This window comes from Crocodylus siamensis, chromosome 4, assembly GCF_052110815.1.
Source record: "Crocodylus siamensis isolate JL-2025a chromosome 4, ASM5211081v1, whole genome shotgun sequence".
Classification (NCBI taxonomy): domain Eukaryota; kingdom Metazoa; phylum Chordata; order Crocodylia; family Crocodylidae; genus Crocodylus; species Crocodylus siamensis.
In genome coordinates, this window is record NC_143398.1 from 165,201,945 (window position 1) to 165,229,635 (window position 27,691).

General features: G+C 43.6%; 1 protein-coding gene across 1 annotated transcript; it reads left to right on the top strand.

Annotated features, from left to right (window-relative positions):
• The first annotated feature begins 4,787 nt into the window (after positions 1-4,787).
• On the top strand, positions 4,788-27,668 carry CNBD2 (cyclic nucleotide binding domain containing 2). Its single transcript, XM_090041678.1, has 12 exons — positions 4,788-4,799; positions 6,016-6,150; positions 6,600-6,653; positions 7,953-8,116; positions 13,041-13,197; positions 13,549-13,700; positions 16,473-16,611; positions 19,801-19,915; positions 22,223-22,424; positions 24,532-24,703; positions 26,956-27,119; positions 27,326-27,668. Exons 1-12 carry the CDS (start codon positions 4,788-4,790, stop codon positions 27,666-27,668), a joined length of 1,809 nt encoding a protein of 602 aa, XP_089897804.1.
• The last annotated feature ends 23 nt before the right edge of the window (positions 27,669-27,691 follow it).

Below are 27,691 nucleotides of genomic sequence, written 5' to 3' on the forward strand. Positions count from 1 at the left end.
CTTTTAAGGTATGATCTTTTCTGTGCTGATACCTCAGTGTTTATCAACTTTTATCACCTGTTAAACAACTCCTCTTGAAAAAGATAGTTGATTTAGTGCTTTTCTCAAGTAGTATGTTAGCTTTAAATAATTCAGTTATGATGTGTTTTTCCAGAACCCCTTTGGAGGATAAACCCAAGCAGTAAAAAAAGTAATGGATTTTGACATATTAGGGCCTTATCCTAAGCCATCCCAATGCAAAGCAGATTTAGCCACTCTAGCATAGCTTTGAGAGCTCCTGTGGTAAGGTGAAGGGGCTGACAGAGTTAGGAATGTAGGAATTAATCAGCTGGATCAGAGTCATCTGGCTAATCTAGTGCTGAATCACCAAGAGTGACCTGTGCCAGAAACAAAAAATCCTGGGCACCTATACATGAGACGGAGCTCTGCTCTGACACATGTTGGAGCAGACTTGATTAATTGAGTCTGCTGTGAGCCTGCCACCACCATTTCGAAGTGGAGGATGCTGAATACATGCGACACTGCAGGCGCTTTAATTCGAGCAGCTTTCAGAGCCTCTTTAATTAAAGCGCCCCTTCACCCTGGAGCACGTGTATAGATGCCCACTGTGGTCAGAAACTTTGGGATAACCTGCCCCCTGCAGAAAGATCTGTCCTAATGTACAATAACTGAAGGAAGTTTTAAGCCCTGAAAGGGGAGGAGTGCACGGGTGACTTGTGCCTCCTCAGTCTGAGAGGGCACCAGTGGCTGATCACCGACTGAGTGGGTGGGAGGTGGGGTCCCCAGGCAGCTGATCACCAATCTGGGAAGCACCAGCAGCAAAACTGGAAGCGCTGCCGGCACTTCTCTTGGCTCCTGGGGTCCCTGGCCAGCACCAACCTCAGGGGGGCACCAGCCGGTGCTTCTCTCAAAGCTCCCACTCCCCAGCCGGTGAGGGCTAATCTCAGGGGGCACATGTGCCCCCCCATGGTCCCCCTACGCTTAGCCTATGGAGGAGTGCCATATACCTTCCAAGCTCAGGTTTTAGGTTTTATTTAAAGACAAGCTCTCACTAGTGTTTGTTCTATGCCCATACCTGCTTTTAATGTGTACTTTATAAAATAAAAATAAGAAGAATGGGGGACAAGAAATATATATGATTAGGTTTATAGGGTCCTGGTAGATATGTTTTCTAATAAAATCACTTTTAGAGCAGCTAGGAAAGGAAGAAAATTGATTTGTTATTTTTTATTTGATACTTGAAAAACCAGGAATCAAAGTTTGTTTCTGATTAACTGGATTGGAATCTATGTAAATTTTGCATTTAATATTTTACAGTTTAGTTTGTTTAGCAAAGTTTGTGATAGTTCTTTCAAATGTTTCTTATGTCTAATGAAATGACTCTGAACTGATGTGCCGTGGCACCCTGGGGTGCCTTGAAATCCTTTCAAGAGCGCTACAGTGCCAAGCAATGTTAGTACAGTTCATAGATTTCATAGATTTCATAGACATTAGGGCTGGAAGGGACCTCGGGAGATCATCGAGTCCAGCCCCCTGCCCAAAGGGCAGGAAGTCAGCTGGGGTCATAGGATCCCAGCAAGATAAGCATCCAATTTACTCTTGAAGGTGTTCAATGTAGGTGCTTGAACCACCTCCGCTGGCAGACTGTTCCAGACCTTGGGGGCTCAGACAGTAAAGAAATTCTTCCTTATGTCCAGCCTGAAACGGTCTTGCAGGAGTTTGTGACCGTTCGACCTCGTCATCCCTTGGGGCGCTCTGGTGAACAGACGTTCCCCCAGATCCTGGTGGTCACCCCTGATAAACTTATAGGTGGCCATCAGATCACCCCTGAGCCTGCGCTTTTCCAGGCTAAAGAGCCCCATGGCTCTCAGCCTGTCATCGTAAGATCTGTTTTCCTGACCTCTGATCATGCGCATGGCTCTCCTCTGGACTCTCTCAAGCTTCTCCACATCCTTTTTGAATTGTGGAGCCCAAAACTGGACGCAGTACTCCAGCTGCGGCCTCACCAAGGCCGAGTACAAGGGGAGAATGACGTCCCGGGATTTGATCTAGAAGCATCTATGGATGCACGCCAGCATTTTGGTCATTTTACTAGCCATAGCATCGCATTGGAGGCTCATGTTCATCTTGTGGTCAATGATGACCCCCAAGTCTTTTTCTTCTGTAGTGCTAACCAACGTAGCACTGCCAAGCCTATAAGGGTGCTGCAGGTTTTTCCTCCCAAGGTGGAGAACCTTGCATTTTTCGGTGTTAAACACCATGAGGTTCTCGTCTGCCCATTTGCTGAGCTTGTCCAGGTCAGCCTGGATCACCCGCCTATCTTCTGGCGTGGATGCTTTGCCCCAAAGTTTGGTGTCATCGGCAAACTTGGCCAGTCCACTCCTAACTCCAATGTCCACATCGTTAATGAAGATGTTGAACAGTATGGGTCCCAGGACAGAGCCGTGAGGGACCCCACTGGTTACAGGGCACCACAATGAGTGACTGCCATCAATCACAACCCTCTGGGTCTGACCACGGAGCCAGTTTCCCAGCCAGTGGATCGTGGTGGAGCCAAGACCACAACTGGGCAGTTTGGCCAAGAGGTGATCATGAGATACCAGATCAAAAGCTTTTTTGAAGTCAAGATATATGACATCAATCTCTTCTCCCTTGTCCAGGTGATAGGTCACCTGGTCATAGAAGGAAATGAGATTGGTCAAACAAGACCTACCCGTAACAAACCCATGCTGGCTATCCCTTAGGATGTTAGCCTGGGCCAGTCCCTCAAGGATGGCCTCCTTAATAAACTTTTCTAAGATCTTCCCCAGGATAGAAGTCAGGCTAATGGGCCTGTAGTTAGCCGGATCCACTCTCCTCCCTTTCTTGAAGATCGGCACCACATTGGCCTTCTTCCAGTCTTCTGGCACTACACCAGAGCGCCAGGAGTTTTCAAAGATCTGTGCCAGGGGCTGGGCTATGACGCTTGCCAGCTCCTTGAGTACCTTGGGGTGCAGACTGTCAGGGCCAGCTGACTTGAAGGTATCCAGCTTCTCAAGGTGTTCCTTCACGAGGTCAGCATTGATGGAGGGTAGGGGATTCCCCTCACCCAGATTTCCCTGTCCCATAGCAGGCATGGGCATCCCGTGTGACTGATGAAAGACTGATGCAAAGTACCTATTTAATAGGTTGGCTTTTTCCTGGGCGTCAGTTGTCAGTTGCCCCATCTGGTTTAGCAGGGGTCCAACGTTGCCCTTGCTTTTCCTCCGGCTCCCCACATATCTGAAAAAGGACTTTTTGTTGTCCTTGATGTTTGAAGCTAGTTGGAGTTCAGTTGCAGCCTTGGCTTTCCTGGTTTGCTCCCTGCAGGACCGGACCAGCGCAGAGTAATCCTCCTTGGAGGTGAATCCCATCCTCCATCCTTTGTAGGCTTTCCTTTTTAGCCACAGTAGGTCCGCTAGGTCTCTGGAGAGCCAGGGGGGCTGCTGTGCCTTCTTGCTGCCTTTCCTCCGTGTTGGAATAGATTTAGCTTGTGCACTGAGGATCGCTTCCTTGAGAAGCAACCACTCTTCTTGAACTCCCCTCTCCCTGGGGTCACGGTCCCTGAGGGCCTGACCGACTAGCCTCTTGAGCTTGTCAAAGTCAGCTTTTCTGAAGTCAAGGACTTCTGTGTTGCTGACTGACTTGCTAGCTTTACGGCAGATGGTGAAGGTGATCAGCTCGTGGTCGCTCTCACCCAGCTTCCCATCGATCACTAGGTCGCCGATTAGGTCGTCCCCCATAGCCAGTACCAGGTCGAGCAGCGCTTTGCCTCTCGTTGGCCCATAGACTTCTTGGGTCAGGTAGAGGTCATCCACACACGAGAGAAAGCTTTGCGGCCGCTCAGATTTAGCTGAGTGATCTTCCCATGAGATGTCCGGGTAATTGAAGTCACCCATGACAACCAAGGTCCTAGAGCAAGCGGCCTCAGTCGGTTCCCGGGAGAACTCCTGGTCAAGCTCGGGACTTTGAGTGGGAGGTCTGTAGTAGACTCCCACCGTTGTGTCCCCTGTGCCGAATTCCCCACAAATTTTTACCCAGAGGGTCTCTAGCTGTCCATGCCGGTCGCCAACATCAGCTTGCAGGGACATGTAGCTTTCCTTCACATAGAGAGCTACACCCCTGCCCCTTTTGTCAACACGATCCCTCCTGTATAGGGTATAGCCCTCTAATATACATGTTACATGTGCAAACGTGACCCACAAAATAAACCCAAAGATTTCAAATGGAAATCCATAATGCTAAAAACATGTTGACCTGCTGTGGCCTTTCTGAATTCTTTGCAACAGGAGAATTGCTCTATTTTTTTGTGTAGTCAAAAAATGAGTGAAAGCTAGGAGCTGATATTTTCCAAAGGATTTCTCAAGTCTAAAAAGATTGAGAATCACTGATCTAGTGTAAAAGTACATGTGGGTTGAGGCAGCCATTCAGCCTGTGGACTAATGTATCTTTTTTTCTCCTGGAATGACCTTTTTCTGTTTTCAGTAAAGATGCCGTAGTGTGCTTTGTTTCAGTAAGGTTAGGTGATTGGTTAATACTCTGAAAATGCAGAGTTCTCCAGATCCCTATTCAACCAGCAACTTAAAATGTTTAACACTTGCACTTCCCCTTCTGTTTGTTATAATAGTAGTAACATAAGCAGAGCAAGATTTTGCCCCACTCTAAGGTTTGTAACCTGCTTATATATTAATGGCATCTTGACATTCATCCCTGAGTCTTACTGATTGCTAATAGAACATAACTGTCATTCCCTACCAATGCCAAGCAACATGTTACATACAGTAAGCCATTTAACCACCTTCTTTTCCTGGAACCTTTTTCTGATCAAGAATGACATAGCTTGAAGAAAAACAATCTCATAGTAACATTGTGATTGCATAATAATTAATTACGTTTGAGGTACTTTGAGGTGCCTGAGTAAAAATCTGTCAATAGTGGACCATAAAAACTTTCTGGTCTTTGTGCTTCCAAAGGCACCTGTGGGTTCTTTATCTTGCAGATCAGCAGCAATTGTACAGTTATTCATATCACTAAAATATTAATGAGCTGGAATGTCTGTTATGTTCTTAAATTAAAGATTAATGAGTTCAATATTTAGTGGCTCCTATGGAGATCAGGGCCACATTGTACTGTATACACCATGAGAAAGTCTGTTCTATGTTACTTACCATCTAAAAAGCTATGACAGACAAAGGTGGGGGGAGGGGGGGGGAAACAGGCCTAGAGAAGGAAGGTGACTTGTCCAAAGACTCAAAGTCAATGAATGGCAAAACCAAGGACTAGAACCTAGATGTCCAAACTCTCAATCTGGTGTATCATCCATAAGATGCTGCTGCCAGTCATTATAAACATAAATGATTACTAGCCAATTGCCCGTCAGGAATAAGGGGTGGGGAGCATGGGACAGAGCCCTCTGCCCCTCCCCCACTGTCCGGACCCACTCCCCCTTTACCCCTTGCTGCTTGGGGTCCAGGTCTGCTCCCCGCCTCCATGCCACAGCGCCGGGGGGAGGGGAGGGGAGGGAAGGAGTGGATCTGGGCCTAATGCACAGGAGGCAGGGGCCCAAGGGTAGGGAGAAGCCAGCCCGCTGCAGTGGGGGAAGCAGCAGGCCTGGGCCAGCCCAGCGGCGGCAGGGGGAACAGGAGGAGCAGGCCCGCTGACGGAGAGGTGGGGCGGGGAGAAGGTGTTGCTCCCCCCCGCACTGCCGCCACCTATAAGGAGTAAGGGGGGGAGGTGAGGCTAGCTCCCAAGGTCTCACCGCCCCCCTTCCCCCCGCTCCATTCTTGCCACCTGTAGGGAGCAGGGCAGGGGGGGCTGGCCTTGCCCCCCCTCCATTCCCTGTGTCCAGACTGTCATGGCAGTGCTCCTATTCGAACGCTTGTTCACACTCTGATTGGCCATTTGCGAATAAAGCGTTACAGACCGACAGACTTAGGCTTTTATAATATTAGAATTCTTACATTAGACTTCATTATTTCCTGTGCTTGTACTTTTAAGAGTTTGTACAAGGTTACATTGGACATCATGATCAAGACCAGGGTGTGCAAAATCTTCTGGCAGGGACTGAGAAGATTCAAAGAATTTCAGTTCATTTACATGACTACTGAAGCATGCCAGACCTTTGGTGTGGAAGTAAGGAATTTTTTTTACATAAAGCAGGCCTCTCCTTCATTATAATAGTATCAATTATTAGTTGGCTTTGTGCACGGTTTTAAGTGTGCCTGTTACCTAGGTGCTATAAGCAGTTACCTTAAATGTAATGACTTACCAATGCTCAGTTCACAGCTATTCCCAAATGGAGTTGGAGGTCCCTGTAGCCCAGTAGAATCTCTGGTCTTGTACTAGGTAACATAGTTTTATAACATGAATAGTGTGTTTATTGCTCACTGAAGTGAATGAAGACTTTTATTTGAGTGTATGTGGGTGTGTACGCGTGTGTGTGTGTTTTAAAGAACTGAAAATTAACATTATTGTTAAAAAATGCCATGTTGAAATGTCCCTATCTGCTAACTCTATGACATTTCTAATTCAACCAATTCTTTTTTTGTCTTTTCTTTCCTCTCTCTTTTTTTTTAATTCAGGGCGAGAAGTGTACCAAACTGTCCTTCAACTACAATGAGTTCAAGATCAGAAAGGTCTGATTGCCCTTCTTTTTTGCTTTGAGCCAAGTCTCTTTCCATCTACTGTGCCAGTCCTTAAAATGTTTTAAGGCCGTCTCCAAGGCAGGCATTGGAACTGGGGTTTCCAACAAAACCACTGTATAACTCATTCCAGATCCCTTGCTTTGTCACTTATTTCACATGAGAGCATTTCCCTTTTCCTCTGTTTAATCTATAAATTAAGACATGTGACAGAAGCACAAACTTTTTAATCATATATTTTCTTCCAAGAAGATTTCATATACACAGACTTTTTTTTGTTTGGCCTAAAGCACCTGCATGGAAAAAGGAGGATGGTTCAATTAATGCAAACACTGGTGCTGATAACTTGGTTCTGACCATGGATGGCCAAGTCCCAAGTGCTGAAAAAACCTCAGAGAAATTGGATTCTTTGCAGAGCACTGTGAAAGGAAAGCAAAGGATTTTAGCTTCCTCACTGTGGGCCCTGTACAAGCTATAGACAAGTTTTGACATTGTGTTGCAGGCCTTCTCTTGCATAGCACTGAAGAAATAGCCTTAATCTAGTGCATGCTACCAAGGAGGATGCCAGCTTCGCAGGTTCCTTGCTCTGGCTTGCTCCACATGCTGTTCTTTCACTGTTTCAGGAATGATGTGTGGAACTCTGCTTTTCATCATTAGGCTGGTGTCAGGCCCTTTCTGAAAACTTGGCCTGCAGTGTTCTCAGGCTGTATGAACCTAGAGATTACAACAGTGACAGTATTAAGCATGGAGTCCGCAGACTCTATCGTGCATATGTAGGGGGAGCTGGAGTCATGGGAATAAGCAGTTGAAGTATTAGAGACTCCATTATGGAAAAGGTAGGCCTTCTTCACTGGGCATAAGTAACACTAAATGCTTTTGACATTTTTAAGAAAGCTTTCTTTTTTTACTTAATTTTACTTCACTTTTTCAAAAAAAAGCTTTTGAGCCATTTTGACATTGAAAACCTGAGCAGTAATGACTCATCTTATTAGCAGCAAACTTGCCTAATAATAGATCCACTGGCATGCAACTGAGCACCCAATGTTTTATTTCAGAATTGTTTTAAAAAGCAAACTAATGTGGGCATTATCAAACAAACTTAAGTTTTAACCATTTTGCACAAATTCCTTTCTTTGAAGCTAAAATGAAAGAGAGAAAAAAACCTGTTTGGAATTATTTCCTTTACATCTCTGGAAGATGACTCTGATTAGTCTTCTGGAGCATGCAGATGTTTCCTTTTTGGCTTTGTTTCATTTGAGGGTCCATTAGTTAATGTGTTGGATGCTTTCTCAGGATCACCTTCCTCTCAGAGCAATCCAGATAACGAAGAAGAAACCAGAATGGAGGACTGAGAAGGAAATTAAACTGTTACAAAACTGCTTGCAGTTGCTTGAAAGCTACCGAAATTATAGCCCAAATCTACAGCATCTTCTGGCTAAGGTGATTCGCTTTGAATGGTAAATATTCTTTCAAGGATGGGTAATAATGTTTAAAGCTGACTTTTAGAACTCAATATTCCAAAATTAAAAATTATATGAATCTTAGCCTAAATTTAGGGAAAAAACCCTACATTGTTATCTCTCTATTTATTTTCAGTCTATTAGGCATCTAATGACTGTAAATGAGTACGATAAATGACAGCAAGAACATGCAGTCATCTAATTTGTTCTGTATGTATAATGACATACTGTTATATCTCTTAAAGCCTAGAGCCATCCCAAAGCTTGACATTTTTCAAACAGACTAAAGGATTTAGATATTCAATTTCCATTAAAATTAATAAGAATTAGGTATCAAAGTCTCCTTGGAGACTTGAAATCTCAACTAAAAAATCATATTAGGAGTTTACATTGGATATAAATGTAGTTATAGAACCATAGAAAACTAGTTCTGGAAGGGACATCAGCAGTTCATTTAGTGCAATTTTCTCCTCAAGGCTGGAACATCCCTCTCTAAACTATCCCATTATTTCTTCAACTTTCACTTAAAAGCATATAATGATGGAGATTCCACAAACTTTCTAGGTCAGGGGTTGGCAACCTATGGCTTCTGGGCTGAATCTGGCTCACAAAGAGTTTAGATCCAGGAAGGTCTGAGCTGGTCTGTGGTGGCACAAGGAATTAACTGGCACAGAGTTGTGCCAAGTCATCATTCCTCATAACAGCACTCTCCTCCAAAGCCCACCCTTACTATCTCCTGCCTACAGTTACGCTTGCTGAAGAAGTGCCAAGTATCTGCAGTGAGGGAAAGTGCAGGCAGCTCTCTAAAGAGCAGAGATTTTTGTCCTGCAGCAGAGAAGCGAAACATTGCCGACCCATTCTCGGGTAATCTGTTTCCCTACTTAACCCCACTCATGGTTAGAATATTCTAACCTACATGTCCTGTGTTGAAATTAAAGCCCAGTATTACTTGTCCTATTCCCTGTAGACCCAAAGAATAGTTGATCATTATAACAATCTCTTTATAAGAATCTTTTTTTATATATAGGAAGGCTGTTTAAAAGAAGAAAAATCTTATCTTCTCCAAACTAAATAAATCCAGTTCTTCCAACCTACCACCTGACATCATGTTTTCTAAACTTCTAATTGTTGTTGCTGTCCTCTGAACTCTTTCCAATAGGCCAAATCTTTCTTGAAATACAGGACCCAAAACTGTACAGGACCCTAAGCAGAAGGGCAAGATCATCCAAACAGGAACCTCTAGCTTTGGTCCCAGCATTAGCACTGGCATACCTCAGTCAAAATCCCCAGCCTTGGCTGTAGTCAACACCCAAAGCCTTTGAGGGAGACTTAAAAATACCCTGACACAGGTAGCAGAAAGAATGGGCAGGGGCAACCAGCAAAGCCTAGAAGCATGGGAAATACCCATAGTAGAACACAAGTATAATAATGCCTGGATCATCCCCAGTCTAACCTCTTCTAGACCACCTCCAGTGATGGAGAGTCCACAACTTCCCTAGGTAGTCTATTCCACTGCCTTACTAGTTTAACCGTGAAGAAGTGTTTCCTGATATCCAATCTAAACTTACTTTACTGCAACTTCAAGCCATTGATCCATTTCCTCCTCTCTGCAGCAGAAAAGAAAAGGTGATTTCCCTTTTCTTTATGGCAGCCTTTCAGGTATTTAAAGACCGCTATCATGTCCCCTCCTAAGCACATTTTTCATAAGCTGAACATACCTAACTCTTTCAGCCTCTGCTCATATGATTTGCTTTCTAAGCCCTTTATCATCTCTGTTGCCTGCCTCTGGACCCTCTCTAGTTTCTCCACATCTTTTAAAAAATGGGTAGCCTAGAACTGCACACACTACTTCAAATGAGACCTAACCAGTGCCAAGTAGAAAGGCACTCTCACCTCCCATGTCTTGCACCTAATGCTTCTACTGATGTGTTCCAAAACCACGTTTTCTATTTGTGCAGCTGCATCACACTGCAGACTTAGATTGAGTCTGTGTTCTACCAAGACTCCTTTTCCGTAGTGCTGCTGTGCAACCAGGTGTCACTCATTTTTTCATTTGTGTTTTTGATTATTCTTCCCAAGGTGTAACACATTTGTCCATATTGAACATCATCCTGTTAGCTCTAGCCCAGCTGTCCAATCTGTTGAGATCCTTCTGAATTGCACTCACATCCTCCAGTGTGTTCACAATCCTTCCCAATTTCATGTCATCTGCAGACTTGCTCAAGAAGCTTTATCTGCCAACATCCAAATCATTAATAAACACATTGGACAGCACTGGGCCCAGGACAGACCCCTGGTTAAAAGCTCCTGCCATTCTGACATGGACCTGTTAATACTTACCTTTTGTTTGCAGCTATTGAGCCAGTTACCTAGCCACCTTATAATAGTTTTGTCTACCCCACATTTCTCCAATTTGTTTATGAGAAGGTTGTGGGTGACTTTATCAAAAGCCTTGCTGAAGTCCAGATATATTATATCCACAGCATTCCCTTCATCCACCCAAATAGTTACTTTGTCAAAGAAGGAGATCAAGTTTGTTTGACATGATTTGTTTTTTCATAGATCCATGCTGGCTGTTTGTGATCAGCCTTTCCTCCTTAAGATGTTTGCAAATGTCCTTCCTTATGATATGCTCTGGTAACTTCGCTCATATTAAGGTGAGGCTAACCAGTCTGTAGTTCCCCAGCTCCTCCTTTTTGCCTTTTTTTAAAGAAGGGCTCTATGTTGGCCCTTTTCCAGTCCTCTGGCACCTGGACTGTCTCCCATGACTTCATGAAAATGAAGCCAAGGGAGACAGGCCTTGGAAGCCAAGGGTTCCAAGATCTCCTGTGCCAGTTCCTTCAGTACCCTGGCATCAAGTCCTGCTGACTCGAATTCATTCAGAGCTATCAAAAGCTCTCTGGCTATCTCTTTTGTTATCTCCTCCCTCAACTTGCTCCCTTCCTTATCCAGATAACCCTTATTAGGTTTCTGGCCTCAGCTTAATATTGTTATGAAGACTGAGGCAACATAGTTGTTGAATAGCTCCACCTTCTTAGCTTCTTCTGTTAGGCTTGTTAACAAAGGACTCACAGCTGCCTTAGTCCTTCTTTTCTGGCCAACATACTACAGAGCCTCCTCTTCTTGTCCTTAACCGCCTTTGCCAGGGGCAGCTCAGTTTTTATCTTTGCCTTCCTATTGTGTCCCTAAAGGTTCTTGCTATTTCCTGGTATGCTTCCTTGGTGATCTGCCCATTCTTCCATTGCCTGTATGCTTTCCTTTTGCATTTGTGAAATCCTAAAAGCTCCTTGTACAGCCACATTGGTCTCTTGCTGTTCTTCTTGTGCTTTTATTGTGTGGGGACAGTTTCTTGTTGGGCTTCCAGTACTGTGCCCATTAGAAGCTCCCAGCTCTCCTGCCTTTATCTTTCAGTCTATCTTTCCATGGCACCATGCTTATTAACTCCTTGAGTCGGATGAAATCTGCCTTTTTGAAATCTAACGCCCTAATTTTGCTGACCTCGTGCTTTCCCTATCTCAGGATCTGGAATTCTATCATATTGTGATCATTTTCTCCCAAGTTGCCCATCACCCTAACACCCTCCACCAGTTCTTCCCTTTTGGTTAGAACAGGATTCCCTAGATGATAACCGAGTTGTAATCCTCCACCTTCTGGAACAGGAAGTTGTCCTCCACACAATTTAGGACATGGCTTGACATTTTAGGTTTGGCTGCATTCAGAGATGATTTGAGCAGGGTGCGGGGCCCGGGACAAATCAGCCTGTGCAGGACCCTGCCCCTGGATGTGAGGAAGCCGGCGGCAGATTAGGCAGTGGGAGCGGAGTGGGGTGGCAAGTGACTGGATGCACTGGATTCAGCAGCAGATTTGGCAGCAAGGGAAGTGCGGGGGGGGTGCCGAGCAGCCGGATGTGAAGCCAGCAGTGGCACGGAGTCACTGTGCCACTCCACTCGGCTCTGTGGGGCCCCCAAAGCATGGAGCCCAGGGCAGTCGCACCAATTCGTACCCCCCTAGGGACGGCCGTGGCTGCATTGTTCTTCTAGCAGATGTATGGAAAATTGAAGTTTCCTATCAGTACCATCCCATAGCTTTTGGATAGATTTGTCACCTGCTTAAAGAGTGCCTCATTTACCTTCTCTTCCTGACTCTGGTGGCTTATAATAAATCTCTACTACTATATCAGTGCTGCATCTTTCACTTTTCATCTTCACCCATCATTCTTGTTTCATTGTAAGATACTAAGTTTTCTTCCAATGTCTTAAACTTTTCTGTGTTATGGTGGCTTTATTTCATTGCTTGACTGAAATACAAGATCACATGACCTTTTGTTTCTATTAAAAGTCTGGAGATGGAGGTGTATTTTTCTCTCTCAGCTCTAGAAAGCATTCCATTTTTCCCACTTCAGTATTATCTCCTCTCTCCCAGTCACATATCCCAGCCTAACAGGACCATATATGAACTAATTTTGACTCTGCTTTGCTGGCAGTTATTACTGTTGAATAAGCTGAGACACTCCTTAGATTCTGACTCTGCTAGTTTTGCAAGGCTGCCTTCTGTCCTTGCCAAGTAAATAACTGGAAATGAGAACAAAACGCAAGTCTCAGAAGCAAATGCCAATAACTTTTTGAGCAATCTCTTTTTGACCAAGACAAATAAGTATATCCCTGATTGTTTATGCTCAAGCAAAATACTTTTCAGTCAATACCATTCTGTGGATAGAAAATAGTGTTCTGAAGTTCTAAACTGACCTTTCACACGTTTCTGGGAGCACCCCGATTTGGTGCTTCAGTTCAGCGCAGTTCAGCACCTTTTTGAGAGATCCGAGATCAATAATTAGTAATGGATAGGGAGTCTGATTAGAAGAGGTTCTAGTTCAGGCTCATTACTGCTGGGAGGGAATAGAAGCTGCATTCCTGTTTTCCAGCTTTGGACGCAGAAGAGTCATCATCAAGAAGGGGCACTATGGAAACACTTTTTACTTCATCTATTTTGGTACTGTTGCTGTTACTGAGGATGAGGATGGTAACAGTGCCTTTCTGGATGGAGATCCAACTTTGCTTCGGAAGGGTGCTGCATTTGGAGTAAGTAGTGTTTTTAGTATAACTCCCATCAGTTGAGACATAGGAAAAGTTATTAAATGGCAAAATAAATAGTTGAGCATTTCGGAAGGTGTATAAATCCTCAAGTTTCTGGGCTTATGATATTTAAACTATGGAGGAGTAGGGAGAAATTTTCACTGAAGACAAGGTATCTTTCAACTGCCCTTTATAGGGTTTCTTGTACCTTCTTCTGAAGGTCTATTGTTGGCTACTGTTGGTGACAGGATACAAAATAAGATAGACTTCAAATCTTCCAAGTCAGCATTTGGAGTGTAACAGTGGAAGATCAATTGCTAATACTAACTCAGTTCATCTTTCTTCTCTGTATGAAAGGAGATTGCTCTTTTAAAGGGAACAAGGAGAGTCGCTACGGTTGTCTGCATAGAAGAAACTGAACTGCTGGTGGTAGATAAAGAAGACTTCTTTGCTAATAGACTAGATGAAGAGCTTCAGAAAGAATTACAGTATCGTTACACCTTTTTCAAGTAATTACTTTCAATGAGATAACTTGTATCTGGCTCTGCCACTGCATTTTTATTACTTGCTTAATGATTTGACTGTTCAAGTACAGTATTTTTATTCTAGGTTCACCACTAAGTGCCTAGATGGTAAGGTATATTGTTACATACAGTATTGTCCTGCTTTCACTGAAGATGAAATATCATACCTCTTTTAAGGTGATGCAGGTTTAATGCATACTTTCTGTAGGTGATAACACTTCTACAATTTAATCTGACGTGGTACTGTATATTCTCTCCCCTTTTTGCCCCAAGTGTCATCAAAAATGTAGGCATTGTGGGGTGTTTTCATTAAGAAGAGAAATTGACACTAATAAATCCTTTATATGTGAACACAGGAAGAATAAAGTGTGCTTTACCATGTGCCTTTGTTTTGTGAGACTGCCAAGTGGGGCTGTACGAAGCTTCAGTTGCTGATTCGATTCGGTGGAGATTTGGATCGATTCAGCAACTGAATCTCCAAATCTGAATCGAATCGGGAGACCCTGGAATCTCTCCAAATCAAATTGGAACACTTTGAATCGATTTGATGATTCAGACATAGACATAGGTTTAAATGTTTTTTCTGCATACCTCAAGGTACAAAGTGGCCTGTGAATGCTGAGATGCTGGGGCGGATGGAGCGACCCATTGGAGTTTGTGTGGGGGGTCCCCAGCACACTCAGTGGTGGACCCAGAAGTGGACTAGAAGCACTTTCAGTCGACTTCTGGGTCTGCTGCAGAGCACGTGAAGGACCCCTCTCGCCCCCCCAGCTCAGCGAATGGTGCCTCCTGGGTCTAGGGGGGCACCCAGGGTCCCCCCATGGCTGATTGCCAAGGTGGGTGGGAGCGGCGGGGGATCCCCTGTGGGCTTGGCGGCAGACACGGAAGTCGACCGGAAGTACTTCCACCACCGAGCATGCAGGGGACCCCCTGTGCTCCAGTGGAACATTCCACCTGCTCCACCATCGCAGCGTTCACAAGCCACGCCTGGTACCTCAAGGTATGTAGAAAAAACATTTAAAGCTGTGTCTATGGCCGAATCACTGATTCTCCGAATCGACATCGAATCTCCAGATTCAGATTCAGCCAAATCGAATCAGGACAGTGATCCAAATCAACTAATCAAATCACTGTCCCCAGTTTGGGCTGAATCTGAATTGAATATGGCCTGTTTTGCGCACACCTAATGTCAAGTACTTTGGGTGTGGCCTGGGTGTATAAAAGATTTTAATGGCTTCTTATGGATATCTAAAAATGGTAGTGACTACACCCACTCATAATAATACAGTGGTAGGAAGAAATATTGTAACATGCAAGTTTTTCATCATACCTAGAAAGAAACAGGGAAAAAAAACACTTGAGAATTACAGTGAATGTTCTCATAGAACATTAAGTCTGTAGTTTTTTATCAATGTAAGGATGAGTTTGCTTTTATTCTTTTCTAATGTACATTATCCTCCTGACATCCACTCTATATGCAATTTTAGAACACTCCAAGGCAGTGGTTCTCAATCTTTTTAGACTCAAGACAACTCTCATGAGATTCAAGACACCCCTTGGAAAATGTCAGCTCTTAGCTTTCACTCATTTTGGACTGCAGAAAAATAAAAGAGCAATTCTTCTGTTGCAAATTGCTCATGAAGACTATAACAAGCCAGAAAGTTTTTGACACTATGGATTCCTATTTGAAATATCTGGATTTATCTTGTGAATTCTGTGTAGGTGTTTGCATATCTAACAGTGCTAATATTGTGTGGCACCCTCTGGCCCCCTTAAAAGGATATCACTTTTAAGGATCACAATCCTAGGGCTCCTGCAGGTGTTTAGGTGATAGGATCTGACAGACAATCCACACAGTCACACCTCTTACTGTGCTACTTGTGAATAGCAGGAGGTGTGATTGTGGGATTGAGCATCAGATCCAGTCACACCTTATTGCCAGTGTAGGCAAAGCCCAGGATCATGATCCTGGTCTTCCCCTGCACTGGCTCCCACTGCTGCAAGGCCCACAGCTGATGGGCTCACAGTGGGGGCAGCATTCCATGCACTGCCACTGCTGCGAGCCTCATCAACTGATGGGGCTTGCAGCAGGACCAGCATTCAATGCACTGCCCCCACTGCGAGCCCTGTCACCTCATGAGGCTCACAGTGGGGTGAGTGATCCACATGGGTTCCAAGCACTGGCCCTGTTGTGAGCCCCATCAGCTGAAGAGGTTTGCAACAGGGCCAGCGTTCCACATGGACTCCAACAGAAAACACTGGTCCTGCTGTGAGCCCCATCAGCTGCAGGACTTGCAGTGGATGGTACTCCTCTATGGCTGGGAGCCCCATCAGATGGCCACACATTCAATTAATGGCATAATAAGAACAAGCCACAAAGTTATTCCCCATTTTTGTGGCATAAGTTTGTAGCTTATTCCTTGTTTCATCATACCATTAATTAATTGACTATGTAGCTCGGTCACAATTGGTTAACCATGCCTTAAGTATAATGTGTAGATGGGGCCCTAGTTAATTTACTGACTTTAATTTAGTTAGTTTCAAGCATGTTCAGGAGTCTGTCTGCCTAGTGTAACTTACAGAACCAAGACTTAAGCCAGTAAAACTAAAGTCTAAGCCAGTAAACCAAAGCCACTAATGCTGCTTTCTCCTATCAGTTACAACAGCAAATAGAACACATTTTCCTCAGTGAAAGTAGTTCTCTTGATAGGATACAGTGGTCATATGAAAAATTATCTGCATATATTTCCTTTTCAGAGGTTTAGATCTCTTTCGAACATGGCCTGAGTACTCAGTAGAGAAAATAGCTAATCACTGCAGAGCAGAGAAGTTTCATGCTGGACAAGTGATTGTTAGGGACATTGTGGAGTCAACCAGCATAATATTCATTACAAAGGTATGATCCCTCAGAGATTATTCCAGTACTGAAAGACCTAATGTTCATCTCAGGCCAGCAGAAAAAAATATTGACTATAGGTTATGACAGATACAACAGGGAAATGAATGGCTTCTTCAAATAGACAGCTTTTGTCTTGTCTTTGCATAAGGGCTTTGCTTTTGTGCTGAGCCAATTACTAGACAACATGAATACAGCAATCAGAATTTAACTCATAATCTCTTCAGAGCAAGAAGTATACCCCTGATATGCTCTGTACAGCACCTAGTTCATTTTTAGTGCTAAACAAATGTTAACAGTAGTTATCAGGAGGTATTATGGGGAAAAAACAACTCTGCTACCACAGATTTCTTCCTTATTCCTGGTCGTATCCCTTTCCTTTGGATTCATTCTTATTGCTTTCATGAGACCATTTGTTCACATTAAATAGTTAACAACTTGCTATTGGAATATGGGCTACAGCAGAAATGTCTGAGCTAGGTAGGCAGTCAGAAACTTATTTAATTTTAAAAAGCACCCTTGCTTCTTAAGAAAGCAGACATTATATTTGCTTATAATCTCACTAAATACTCCACAAACTTTCATTACTCTTATGGTCATCTAGATGTCTAGATGGGTTATGCTGGCATGATGTATGTGTGTGCATAGTACTACAGGCGAAACTTAAAAAAAATAAGGGGTTTTATGAAATTTTAATTTAAATCAAATAATTTCTGCCATCTTGCCAAAGGTACTGAAAACCCGAAGGAATGAAGAAGCAATGCAATCAGTTTATTCTAACCCTTCTTTTTTCCTATTTACGTTTCTGTTCTTGTCATTTTGACCTTTGTTGAGTCGCATATAAAAGTTTGTAGAAAGCCCATTAGACCACAGATTTGAGTCAATAACATATTTCTGAGAGGTGCCTAGCTTTCTTTTGGATTTGCTAAAATATATAACAACAGTATTGCACTAACTGAGACACCAACTCAAAAAGATGCCAAGAAAATTAAATGGAGCATAATGATATAGCAGTGATATTTTTTTGCTTGGTCATCCTGTGAAAATCCAAAACAAGACAGAATAATTGGTATAATTGTAGTCTTTACATAAATGAACTGTTTTGAGATGGTTGAGGTTTGAATTAATGGTTTATTTTCAGGGTTGTTTTCTGGCAACAAAAAATTATATGTTAAATATGCTGAGAGGACTTTCTAAGACCCAACTGTCCCAATTCACTTTTTTGTTGCTTAGCATTTATGGTATGAAGCAGTGGTTCTCAATCTTTTTTAGATTCAGGGTATTGCTTGTTAGACTCAAAAGCACCCCTTGGAAAGTGCCAGCTCTTCATTTTCATTCATTTTTTTGACTACAGAAAAAATAGTGAGCAATTCTTCTGTTACCAAAAATGAGGTAACAAAATTTGTTAACAAAAATGAGGTAAATGGTCTTTCCAGAGACAAGACTACAGCATATCTCTGATTAGGACTTTTTTGCAAGCTTAGACTCAGAATTCAGGAACAGTTACAATTTTCTTACTGATTACTCTTTTTGTGAACCAAGTTAAGATACAATCACATTTTTTCAATGATTTTTCATTTCCTTTTAGCAGGTAAAGCATTGCTACCACCCAAGTCAGACAAAGAGTCAAGATACAGGTCTATAACCCGACTTTTTATTCATTATAACTCAATCCATAAGCATAAACCCTTGTTTCTATGCCTATTTCTATGCAACAGCACAATACAGATTTTTATCTGGCTGGGGGAGACTCAAGAGGAAGGAGCTGGCATGCAGGCTGGCAGAAGGTTGTTTTGACTTTGCAGAGATCTTCCCAAAGATTCCCTGTTTCCACCCAATATTTTTATGTGGGTTACCTAAATAAATATTCTGACTGGCATTATTCAAATTTGTTTAACTGAAACTTTGGCCTGTACTGAACTAGTTTTCCTGTGGTCTTGGATGATGCCAATTAGCTGGGATCTGTGGTCTTGAAAAGAGTAGAGTTATGGGAGGGAAGACTTTTTGTCTCTTTCCGTCACCATCTGGGAATGCTACTTGCCATGTTTTGTTTCTTCTGCTTTGCTGAATAGACCAATTATAGTGTACAACAGGTTAATGAAACAAAACATTGGTTGTTAGCTATTTGTTACACACCTTTTCAAAATGCAGTTATTAATTTTTGGGTTAATCTAATATTAAAGGCTGAATAAACAGATTTTTATTTTACTTTCGCAGGCTATTGTGATTTGAATGCAAGCTTATTGACTGTTGAGTGTATACCAGTTTAAGTATGTATCATTCATAACTTGGGCCTTTGCTAGGGCTGTAGTCTGCACTAGTCAGTGTGGTCTGTCAGTCACTGACCATATCTACAGCCTACACTTCTGTTGTAGAGACCTCAGGCCACAACAGGTCAGAATATTTTTCTATTTGAATGGATCCCTATTTGAAATCTCTGGATTTAGGTTGTGAATCATGTGTAAGCTTTAGCACACCATAGTGCTACTAATGAGTGATACTCTGTGCGACCCTTAAAAGGATCTCGCAGCACGCTGGTTGAGAAACTCTGGTATAAAGGATCTATTGAAAGCCCACTCAGGTTGATGGAAAAACTCACAATTTTATGAATCTTTTGCAAGCAAGTACTCTATTCACAAAAGTCACCTCTCTTTCTCCAATGAAATTATACATTTGACTCAGAGTTGTAGGATTGATTCCTCATTGATTTAGAACAGATTTGTTACTCTTGCCTGGATAACTTACAGTACAGGTAGTACAATAATATAATTACTGGAAGTTAATAAACTGTGGATGTAATGCTACATACTATTTGTTATAGCAGGAGTAGGCAACACACAGTACGCATGCCAGAGTGTGGCACACAAAGACATTTTGCTTGGAACGTGCATCTCAGGGAAGGAGCTGGAGCTGCCCTGCCACAAGGATTGGACCCCTTGTAGATTCCCCGCCATCTGCTCCTGGCACGCCAACTGCTTACAGGTCAAGGTTGTGGGTGTTTTTGTCACCCTGTCCAAAAATGTTGCCGACCCCTGTGATACAGCATTTTTCATACATAGATCTTGAAACATTTTCAACTGAAATATCATCATCTCTGTATTACAGGTGATGTAATGACATGTCCAAAGGTATGCCCCACAATAGAGGTAGTGCCAGTGTTAAAATTTCTTATGCCTTGCTCTTTATTAGGGAACATGTGAAGTTTTACATCTGGTTGATCTCACTGCTTGCCCATCCTATCACAAGTGGATCTGTCAGCAAATGGATCTTCCCAAATACAATCCTCATTCCACAACGGAGACGGGTATGGTATATTGATCTCTAGCAACATATAATCTGGGAAGTTCTCATGCTACCATTCTGTTGTTTAGTAGTTAGTGAATCAGAACTTCCTGTTGTTTTCTCATCTATATATATATATATTTATAACCTAATAGATTTTAAAGGTAGAAGGAATCATCACCAGCTGGTGTATGTAACACAAACCAGTTAAAACTCAGTGTGACAGGGGGCTGTCATGCGGGTATTCTAACTGTTGGCCAGCCCACCTGTCTAGGGCAGTCCACCCACCTGCCTTTCCTGCCACGCCTTTGATGTAACTCAGAGAAGTGGTTTATAAAGCAGGAGGCTGCCCATTTAATGCCTGATGCCAAGGGTATAATACTCTGCTCTCAACCTCCCCTTATACCATGTCCCATACCTTGCAGATGGCATCACTAAATGGCTTCACCCCACAGTGGACCTCACTCTATGAAGTTTGGACCCCACCTGGATCCCTTCTCCTCAGACAGTCTAATAGCCACCTTCATTCCGGGTTGCAAACTCCCTAGACCCCTTTTCCTCTCGGCAGTGGCCTCCTCTGGGACCTTTGGCCTTGGAGGCCCTGGTCCTGCCTCTAGACCAGTTGGAACTCCAGGCCTCTGGCTGTCCCTTGCCCTTTAACTGTTCTGGTCCTGGCCCCAGCATTGACCAGTCAAGGGTTTCCTGGCTAGGTTCTTGAGCAGCTAGCCCTCTTCCTTTCATATGCGTCTGCCTTCTCAGGCCCCTCCAGACACAACTCACTCAATCTCTAAGGCCCAGCCTATGAGCACTCCTTCAGGCCCACCAATGCAGACCCTACTCTACATGGCCCACACACAGTCCTTCAGGCCCACCCATGTGGACCTTTCTCTACACAGCCTACTCACTTGAGTCTACTGCTTTCTCACATTGCCCTCTCCCTGGGCCATGAATGATGCATGCCCCCAGAGGCTGGTGGGGCACAGCAACTGCCTGCAGGCAGCAGCAGTGGTGGTGGGGGCATGGCGGTGGCAAGCAGGGAGCTCCCACAGGCGACCACAGTGGTGTCAGCGGTGGGGGAGGGGGGGAGGGGGGTGAATGCCAACCAGCAGTCAGTGATCAGCCACGGATGCCACCAGCAGTGTTGGCGGTGGCCAGCGGCAATCAGCGACCACCCGCAGATCTCATCAGTGGTGAAGCGGGGGAGGGGTGAGCAGCTACTGCCTGCAGGTCCCACCAGCAGCATTGGTGCCACGTTTCTCAGGGGGTGCATGTGTACCTGTGTGCACCCGCTATGTGTTGCCAATGCCCTGGGCCCACTACTCTGGCCCCTCACTGGGGCTCTAGGCCCTATGCCTCTTAGATCTCAAGCCTAATGACATGCCTGAACTCTTTTCCTGTCCCCTCTCCAGGGTAACCCACCAGATGGTGGGGGCTGAGGCTATACAGTACCCCATACTCATTTTTCACTAGGAAGGCACTGATGTGGCATTTCCTGGGGACCATCCTGCCACAGGCAGCCCCACCACATCATCCAGCCCTAGCAGGGTGTAGCTGTAGGTCATTCCCCAAGATCAGGAACCCCCGCCATCCCCATAGTTCCTATCCTTGACCTCCAGATGTTCTGGGAGCAGCAGATTGCTGGCTGGGCAATGTTACTCCAGTGCCATCCCTACTGCAACTGCCCACTTAGCTCTGAGGGCCTGGTTTTATACTGAAGTGGCCCGGCCCCATCCTCCAATCCAGGAGCCCTCTTGCAGTCACATGACTGTCTCGTTAAACCACACCCAACCTGCTGGCTGCTCCATAGCCTGTTCAAGCCTCTTAAAAAGTGGCAGGCACCAAAGGTGCCCTGCCACACTCAACAGCAAGAATGTTTAGCCCTAGAAGCATTCAAAGATAAACTTCACCTCAGTCCTGTGCTCAGTGTGGAAACTCATGGGTACACCACACAAATGGTCAAAGTCCTCTTTTTTCAGCATTCTGTCCCCAAATCTATTTTTTTGAGGAAAGAGATTTTTTTATAGTCACACCTTGTTTCATTCTTGGGATACTGGAAAATTCATGCAGATTTAATTGTCCACTAAGTGTCTGAGAATTACCTTTATGAGAGGGTCTAGTAGTCATTAAAATAATTAGCTTGTAATGATTAATTAGTCCTGCAAAGGATGCCCATGTAAATGTTTATGCTCACATCATGTCCCCTTGACTTCTACAGAGCTCCAGTCAAGTGTAAAAGTCTGTGTAGATGAATTCATTTACAGGGCTGATCTTTTAGTAGGCTAATTTAGCTCTCTACTTACAAAGGAGATTTAACTTCCTTTCTCTGCAGGTGCCACAGGAAGAAAAAAATTCAATGATTTTATGTGGAAATCCTTTCCTGTACAAGACATGAGTAATCTGAAATCTCTGTATATCCTGCCTTTGAAACACCACAGAGAAGAATGTTTTAAAAAACCTATCCATTTTATAAATGGGAAACATGAAAATATAAACAGAAAGCTGGAGAAACGAAAGAGAGATGACAGAAACAGGTAGAACGAAATACGGGTTCCTTCATATCTTGCTGATCTAGGACATTAGAAGTAACTGTCCCATGCTTTCATTTTATGGCTGATATTTCTATAAAGACATTTTTATTTTTTACAAAGTGTTTCTGAGATATACTATGTTTTTTCACATATAGCATACACCTAATTGCCTTAATGTGTCACTGTTCTTTACTCCAGAGATGTTAACAGTTCGCTCTCCTTTTTAATGGTCTTGATGTTCCACTATTTAAGCTAATCTTTTTAAGGCCAGTATTGTTGTCTGATAGCTATTCCCAGACTTTTCTCCTATTTTAGAGCCTTGGAGACTCTTTAGCTCTTTTCAAATTCTTAGATCCACCCATGAAGACCAGTCTTCAGCAGCAGGTAGGGTTTCAGTATTAGTGAAACAGGAAAGGGAGGGTGAATGAGGTGAAGATTAGGGCCTGTCCCTCTTCTAGGCAGCCATAGCTCTGGGAAAATCTTTTTTCCCCCTTTATTCTGCCTTTCAGAAACAAGGTGCTTATTATGTTCCAGGGCCTGTTGTATGAAAGAAACTATGGTAGTAAGTCTGTTCCTTATCTGATAAATAGTAATTATTTTTTTATTTTTTTTCAAGTATTTTCAAAGCCAGCCTTGTCATAAACATTTTTTTTGTGAATAATTGAGGGTGGTATACATTTTTCGTTTTTGGAATCCTCCTGTGATTTGTGAAATTTTTATCTAAACATTATTAAACTTTTTTTACAGAAACAAAAAATAAGGTTTACAATAAAAATATCAGAATATTTTAATGATGTTTCAGTAAAAGGAGTGCATTTTTTATGCTTCCAAATTAAAGTAAAGAACATTTCAAGTTTTATCACAAAATTAGATTTTTATTTTTTGACCAGTTCAGCTTTTTTGACCAGTTCTACCAGTTCTGCTGGAACAATTCTACTGAAAACCATGGAATGGCAATGGTGTAAAATTAAATAAGATCTGGACCCAGCATTGCAACTTTTACAGAAAGACATTAACTCCCTTTATTTTCTGTAATGTAAGGACGTATATACAAAAAAAGAGTTAATAATAAGATATATATGTAGGGCTAAGAAGAGAGAAGAAGAGAAAGAAAGAATAATTGTGATGATATTGACAACGACAGAAGTCGGGGGGCAGGGATAAGTATAGCAAAGTAGCTATTAAGCTCAATTTCAGGTATGCTTCGTCCTGGCCCCAGGGTTGCATTCACCCCCCTGGATGGACAGTGCCTGCCCCTGCCCCACTCACTCTCTCACCATGGGGGCCTCCATCACCCTTCCTCCAAAACCCCTTCCCCCAACAGACTTACTGGCTGAATGCTGCTCTCCAAGCTGCCCAGCCGCATTCCTGTAAGTTGGCTATCAGATCAATATCGGCCAATATGGCTGGTTAATAATCAGCCATCAATATCAGCCAAGAAAATCTTTATCAGTACACCCCTAATTAAAGTTATGTGCATGAAGGAGTGTCACCCAAGGGGGAAGTCTAAATCAGTGGTTCTCAAACTTTTTTGTACCAGGACCCATTTGTAAACATTGGTCAGTCCTGACCCAGCACCCCTCACTCCTGCCCCCCTGCCCCCAGGCCCTAGCCCCCCTGTGTGTGGGGCATGGGCGGCCCCAGGTAGCCTGTTGCAGGCTGGAACTCTGACAGCCTGCAAGGGAAAAGCCATGGTTTCCCACATTTTATTCCTTAAAAGGAAAATCCATTTTGTTGATCCTTTTTTAAAGTTTGTTTGCGACCCTTTAAAAAATTCTTCCAACCCACTTTTGGATTATGACCCATGGGTTGAGAAACACTGGCCTAGATGAAGAAGAGCCTTCAGAACCTGTGGGAGATCAGACAGGGAAAGGAAAAATAGGAGAGGAGGCCAAAAGTGCTAAAGGAGATGGGAACTTCCACTTGTGACAGAGAAATCAAGGAGAATGAGGGTAGAGAAGAGGCTATTAGGTTTGAATACACATAACAAAAGTGTAGAACTTCTAATATTTTGTTTGATACAAACAATAGTTATATTGCTTGATATGGTGTCACAATAAATGCCTGAAAAGATGGGTTCAAATTTCTAACATTTTTAAAGGCTTTGTAGATTTGACAACAGCTTCATTGGGGATGAAGGTGAGAGAGAAGTTGTTCAGAATGAAGTATTGGGGCTTATACGAAAGAAGCTAACCATTCTCACACCGCATGGAGAACTACCCACAGCTCTTGCTGCAGCAGTTTATACAAGAGTGGATGAAGTCCATGCGGGAGAATTCTTGGTGCGTACATTTAGAGAGAAAGGTTACTTTAACAAACTTGAATTCTATGTGGCAAGCGACAAATCTTCAGCGTCCCAGAAAAACCAAGAGGCATCATATCCTCGTACCTCAGAGTGTTCTGAGATGGAGAACTTATGTAAATCAGCTTTCCATACCCTATGGTCCATGTATTGAGTAGTCAGTTTTATAATAGAGAATTCCTCTGCAGAGGAGAGGACATTAAATGCTTTGTTCTGTGCAAATTCTGTGCCTGGTGAAGGGAGCATTTTCCCAGAAGAATTATATAGTCTCCAAGTCTGTGGATCACAAAACAATCCTCCCTGTATCCAAGCCATAGAATAGGGGTGGGCAGAATATGGCTTCTGGGCAGGATCTGGCCAACCAATTGATTGTACCTAGCCCATGGCTGCCCTCATGGCACTCCTTATGAGGCTGTGCCCTGCCCGCTCCCACCTGAGGCAGCCTGTGCCATGCTCCCACCCACACCTGCCTCATGCCCATGCCTGCTGATAGCACTGCCCTGGCCCCGGCCAGCATGCACAACTTCCATTGAGGCTACTCCAGCAGCTGATGCAGCCACCTGGGCAGGTACTGCTCAGCTCCGTTTGCCTCACTGCAGCTTCCCCACACCTGGAGTGGGGCAGCAGGAGGAGCCAAGCAGCTATGGTGGCAGTGAGAGCAGCTCCATCAGGAAGCTGCGCATGGTGGCTGGGGCTAGGGCCAGGGCAGTGACATCAGCAGGTATAGGGCAGGTGTGAGCATAAGCTGCCCTGAGAGGGAGCAGGTGAGGCTCAGCCCCATGCAGAGCACTGCCCGGGCAGCCATGGCCCAAATGAGGGGGGGGCGAAACACACCTGCACCACACTGCCCAGTGAGCTTCCCCCTGCCCCCCACCTAGCAGCTTCTGAGACCTAGCATGTGGGCAGCCCTCCCCATATCCTGCCACACACCCACTCCACACCCTCACTCCCTCCTCTTGCCCACATAATATATAAGAGTAAGATTTTATTTTGAGCTATTATGCAATCACCTCTATATACACTACTCAAAACATAAATCAGGACACAAATATTTTTTGAAATAAGATTAAAATATCTTGTCATAGATGTTTGATTTTTAGTATATGATTTTTTTTATTTGTAATGTGTAAAAATTCTGAAAGATTTTATGTATGCATCCCACAACAGCTCACCAAAACTAAAGTGGGCTACCAACCAAAATGATTGCCCACCTTGCCATAGAAGCTGATTCCAGCCAACTCAGATCAATGGGATAATTAGTTAACATAAAAGATAATGTGAAATAGATTCCTGTCATATTAAATTGTATTTTTAGTGCAGAGTGAGGGATGATGCCCAAAGACCTAATAGAAGTTTTTGTTCAGTCACAATTCTGGGTTGCTGTGTTCTGTTCATTAAGACAGCCATAGAGGGTACAAAAAAAAAGCAAAAAGAGATACATTAATTTAGGGTATTGCTTCAATATTCTTTTCTGATGGGGAGTCCAACTACAAACTTTTATAGGTACTCCCTCTCTGGTACAAATCAAAAAGGAGTGTAGGCAGTACTAATACTGATTGCCCTTCTTCATGATGGATTTCCTCTAGGGAGCAGGTGTCTAGGCTGCTGCAGTGTTGTGCAACTGAAACCTTCCTGTGCTTGCTTGTATGGCTGTTTTAAAAGTAATAAAATCTCTTGCTATAAAATATCAGTTACAGCAAGGAGTTTCCACAGTGACACATTCTAAAGCAGGGTTGTCCAGATGACAGGCCCTGGACTCCTGCACAGCCACCACACCCCCCACATTGCTTTGGTTGCAACAGCAGCTAGAGTTTCTGGAGACCCTATTCCTCCTCCAGCTTTTACTACCTGCTCTTGCCCCAGGGACAGGGCAGTATAGCATGGCACAGTCAGGGGAGATTAGGGCACATAGTGCAGCAGGGGGCAGGGAGCGGACAATGGCTCATGAAGTGCAGCAGTGGAGGGAGCATACATGGTACAGCAGTATGTATGTAGTATGACCTGAGGGATCCATGGCTAGTCCTGGTGCAACCTGTGGGCATATGGCCCCCAGCTACTTAGAAGTCGGACAGCCCTGCTCTAAGGTAACCTTCTAAATCATATCTCATAAACCATACTTAACTCTTATTCTGCATCAATGCAAAGAACAGCAGCATTCAGATATGTGTGTATAGAAGTCAACAGAGACTCAATGATGTGCAGATAGTGTTCTTTGTTTTCTTTTCCTCTTAGGGGATCAGTCAGCATCTCTTACCAGAATATATGCAAGATAAGCGATGCTTCGTTTTGGTTAGCCAAGGAGCTGAGATAATACGGTTGAAAAAAGACAGGTTTGAGGAGTTAGCAGATGATACAACAATAACGAAATTACACAAAATAAAGACCACATACCCCAGGTAAGTGAATGAATGTATCTGGGGAGAGAATTGACCCATAAATCAGTGGACTGGTACTCAACAAAAATTGAGGTGGTTGGCCTCAATTTATACAACTTCATCTTAATTCCACTAGAAATTAAGGATAAAAACTGGCCTTCCTAATGTTAGTGGGTGACTTTGGTAGAGCCAGACTTTCACCGCTAAGTATCTTTGGTTCTTTTCAGTGATGATGAGCTTTGTCAGAAGTTCCTAAAACAAAACAACTGGAAAATGTTCAGGAAAGATCTGGTGAATCTTATATTGGACCAGAAATTCATGATGATGGCAAGCCCTCCATCTGCAAAGCCCAAGGAAGATGCTAATAGTTCCTGGAGCGTGAATCGAGCAGGTGTTCTGGACTTGGCTGCTCTTCGCCGTCCTGCTTCTTCAGGTGCTAGACAACAACAACACAGATTTGTCCCGGTCCAAACACAACAAAGACAGGATTCTCAGGCCCTTCCCAATATAGAGTTAAGGTTGATTCATGGCATTGCTTTACCACGGCCTAGTTTGAAAGGACTGTTTTAGTGAGCATAAAGAAGTCAGACCAG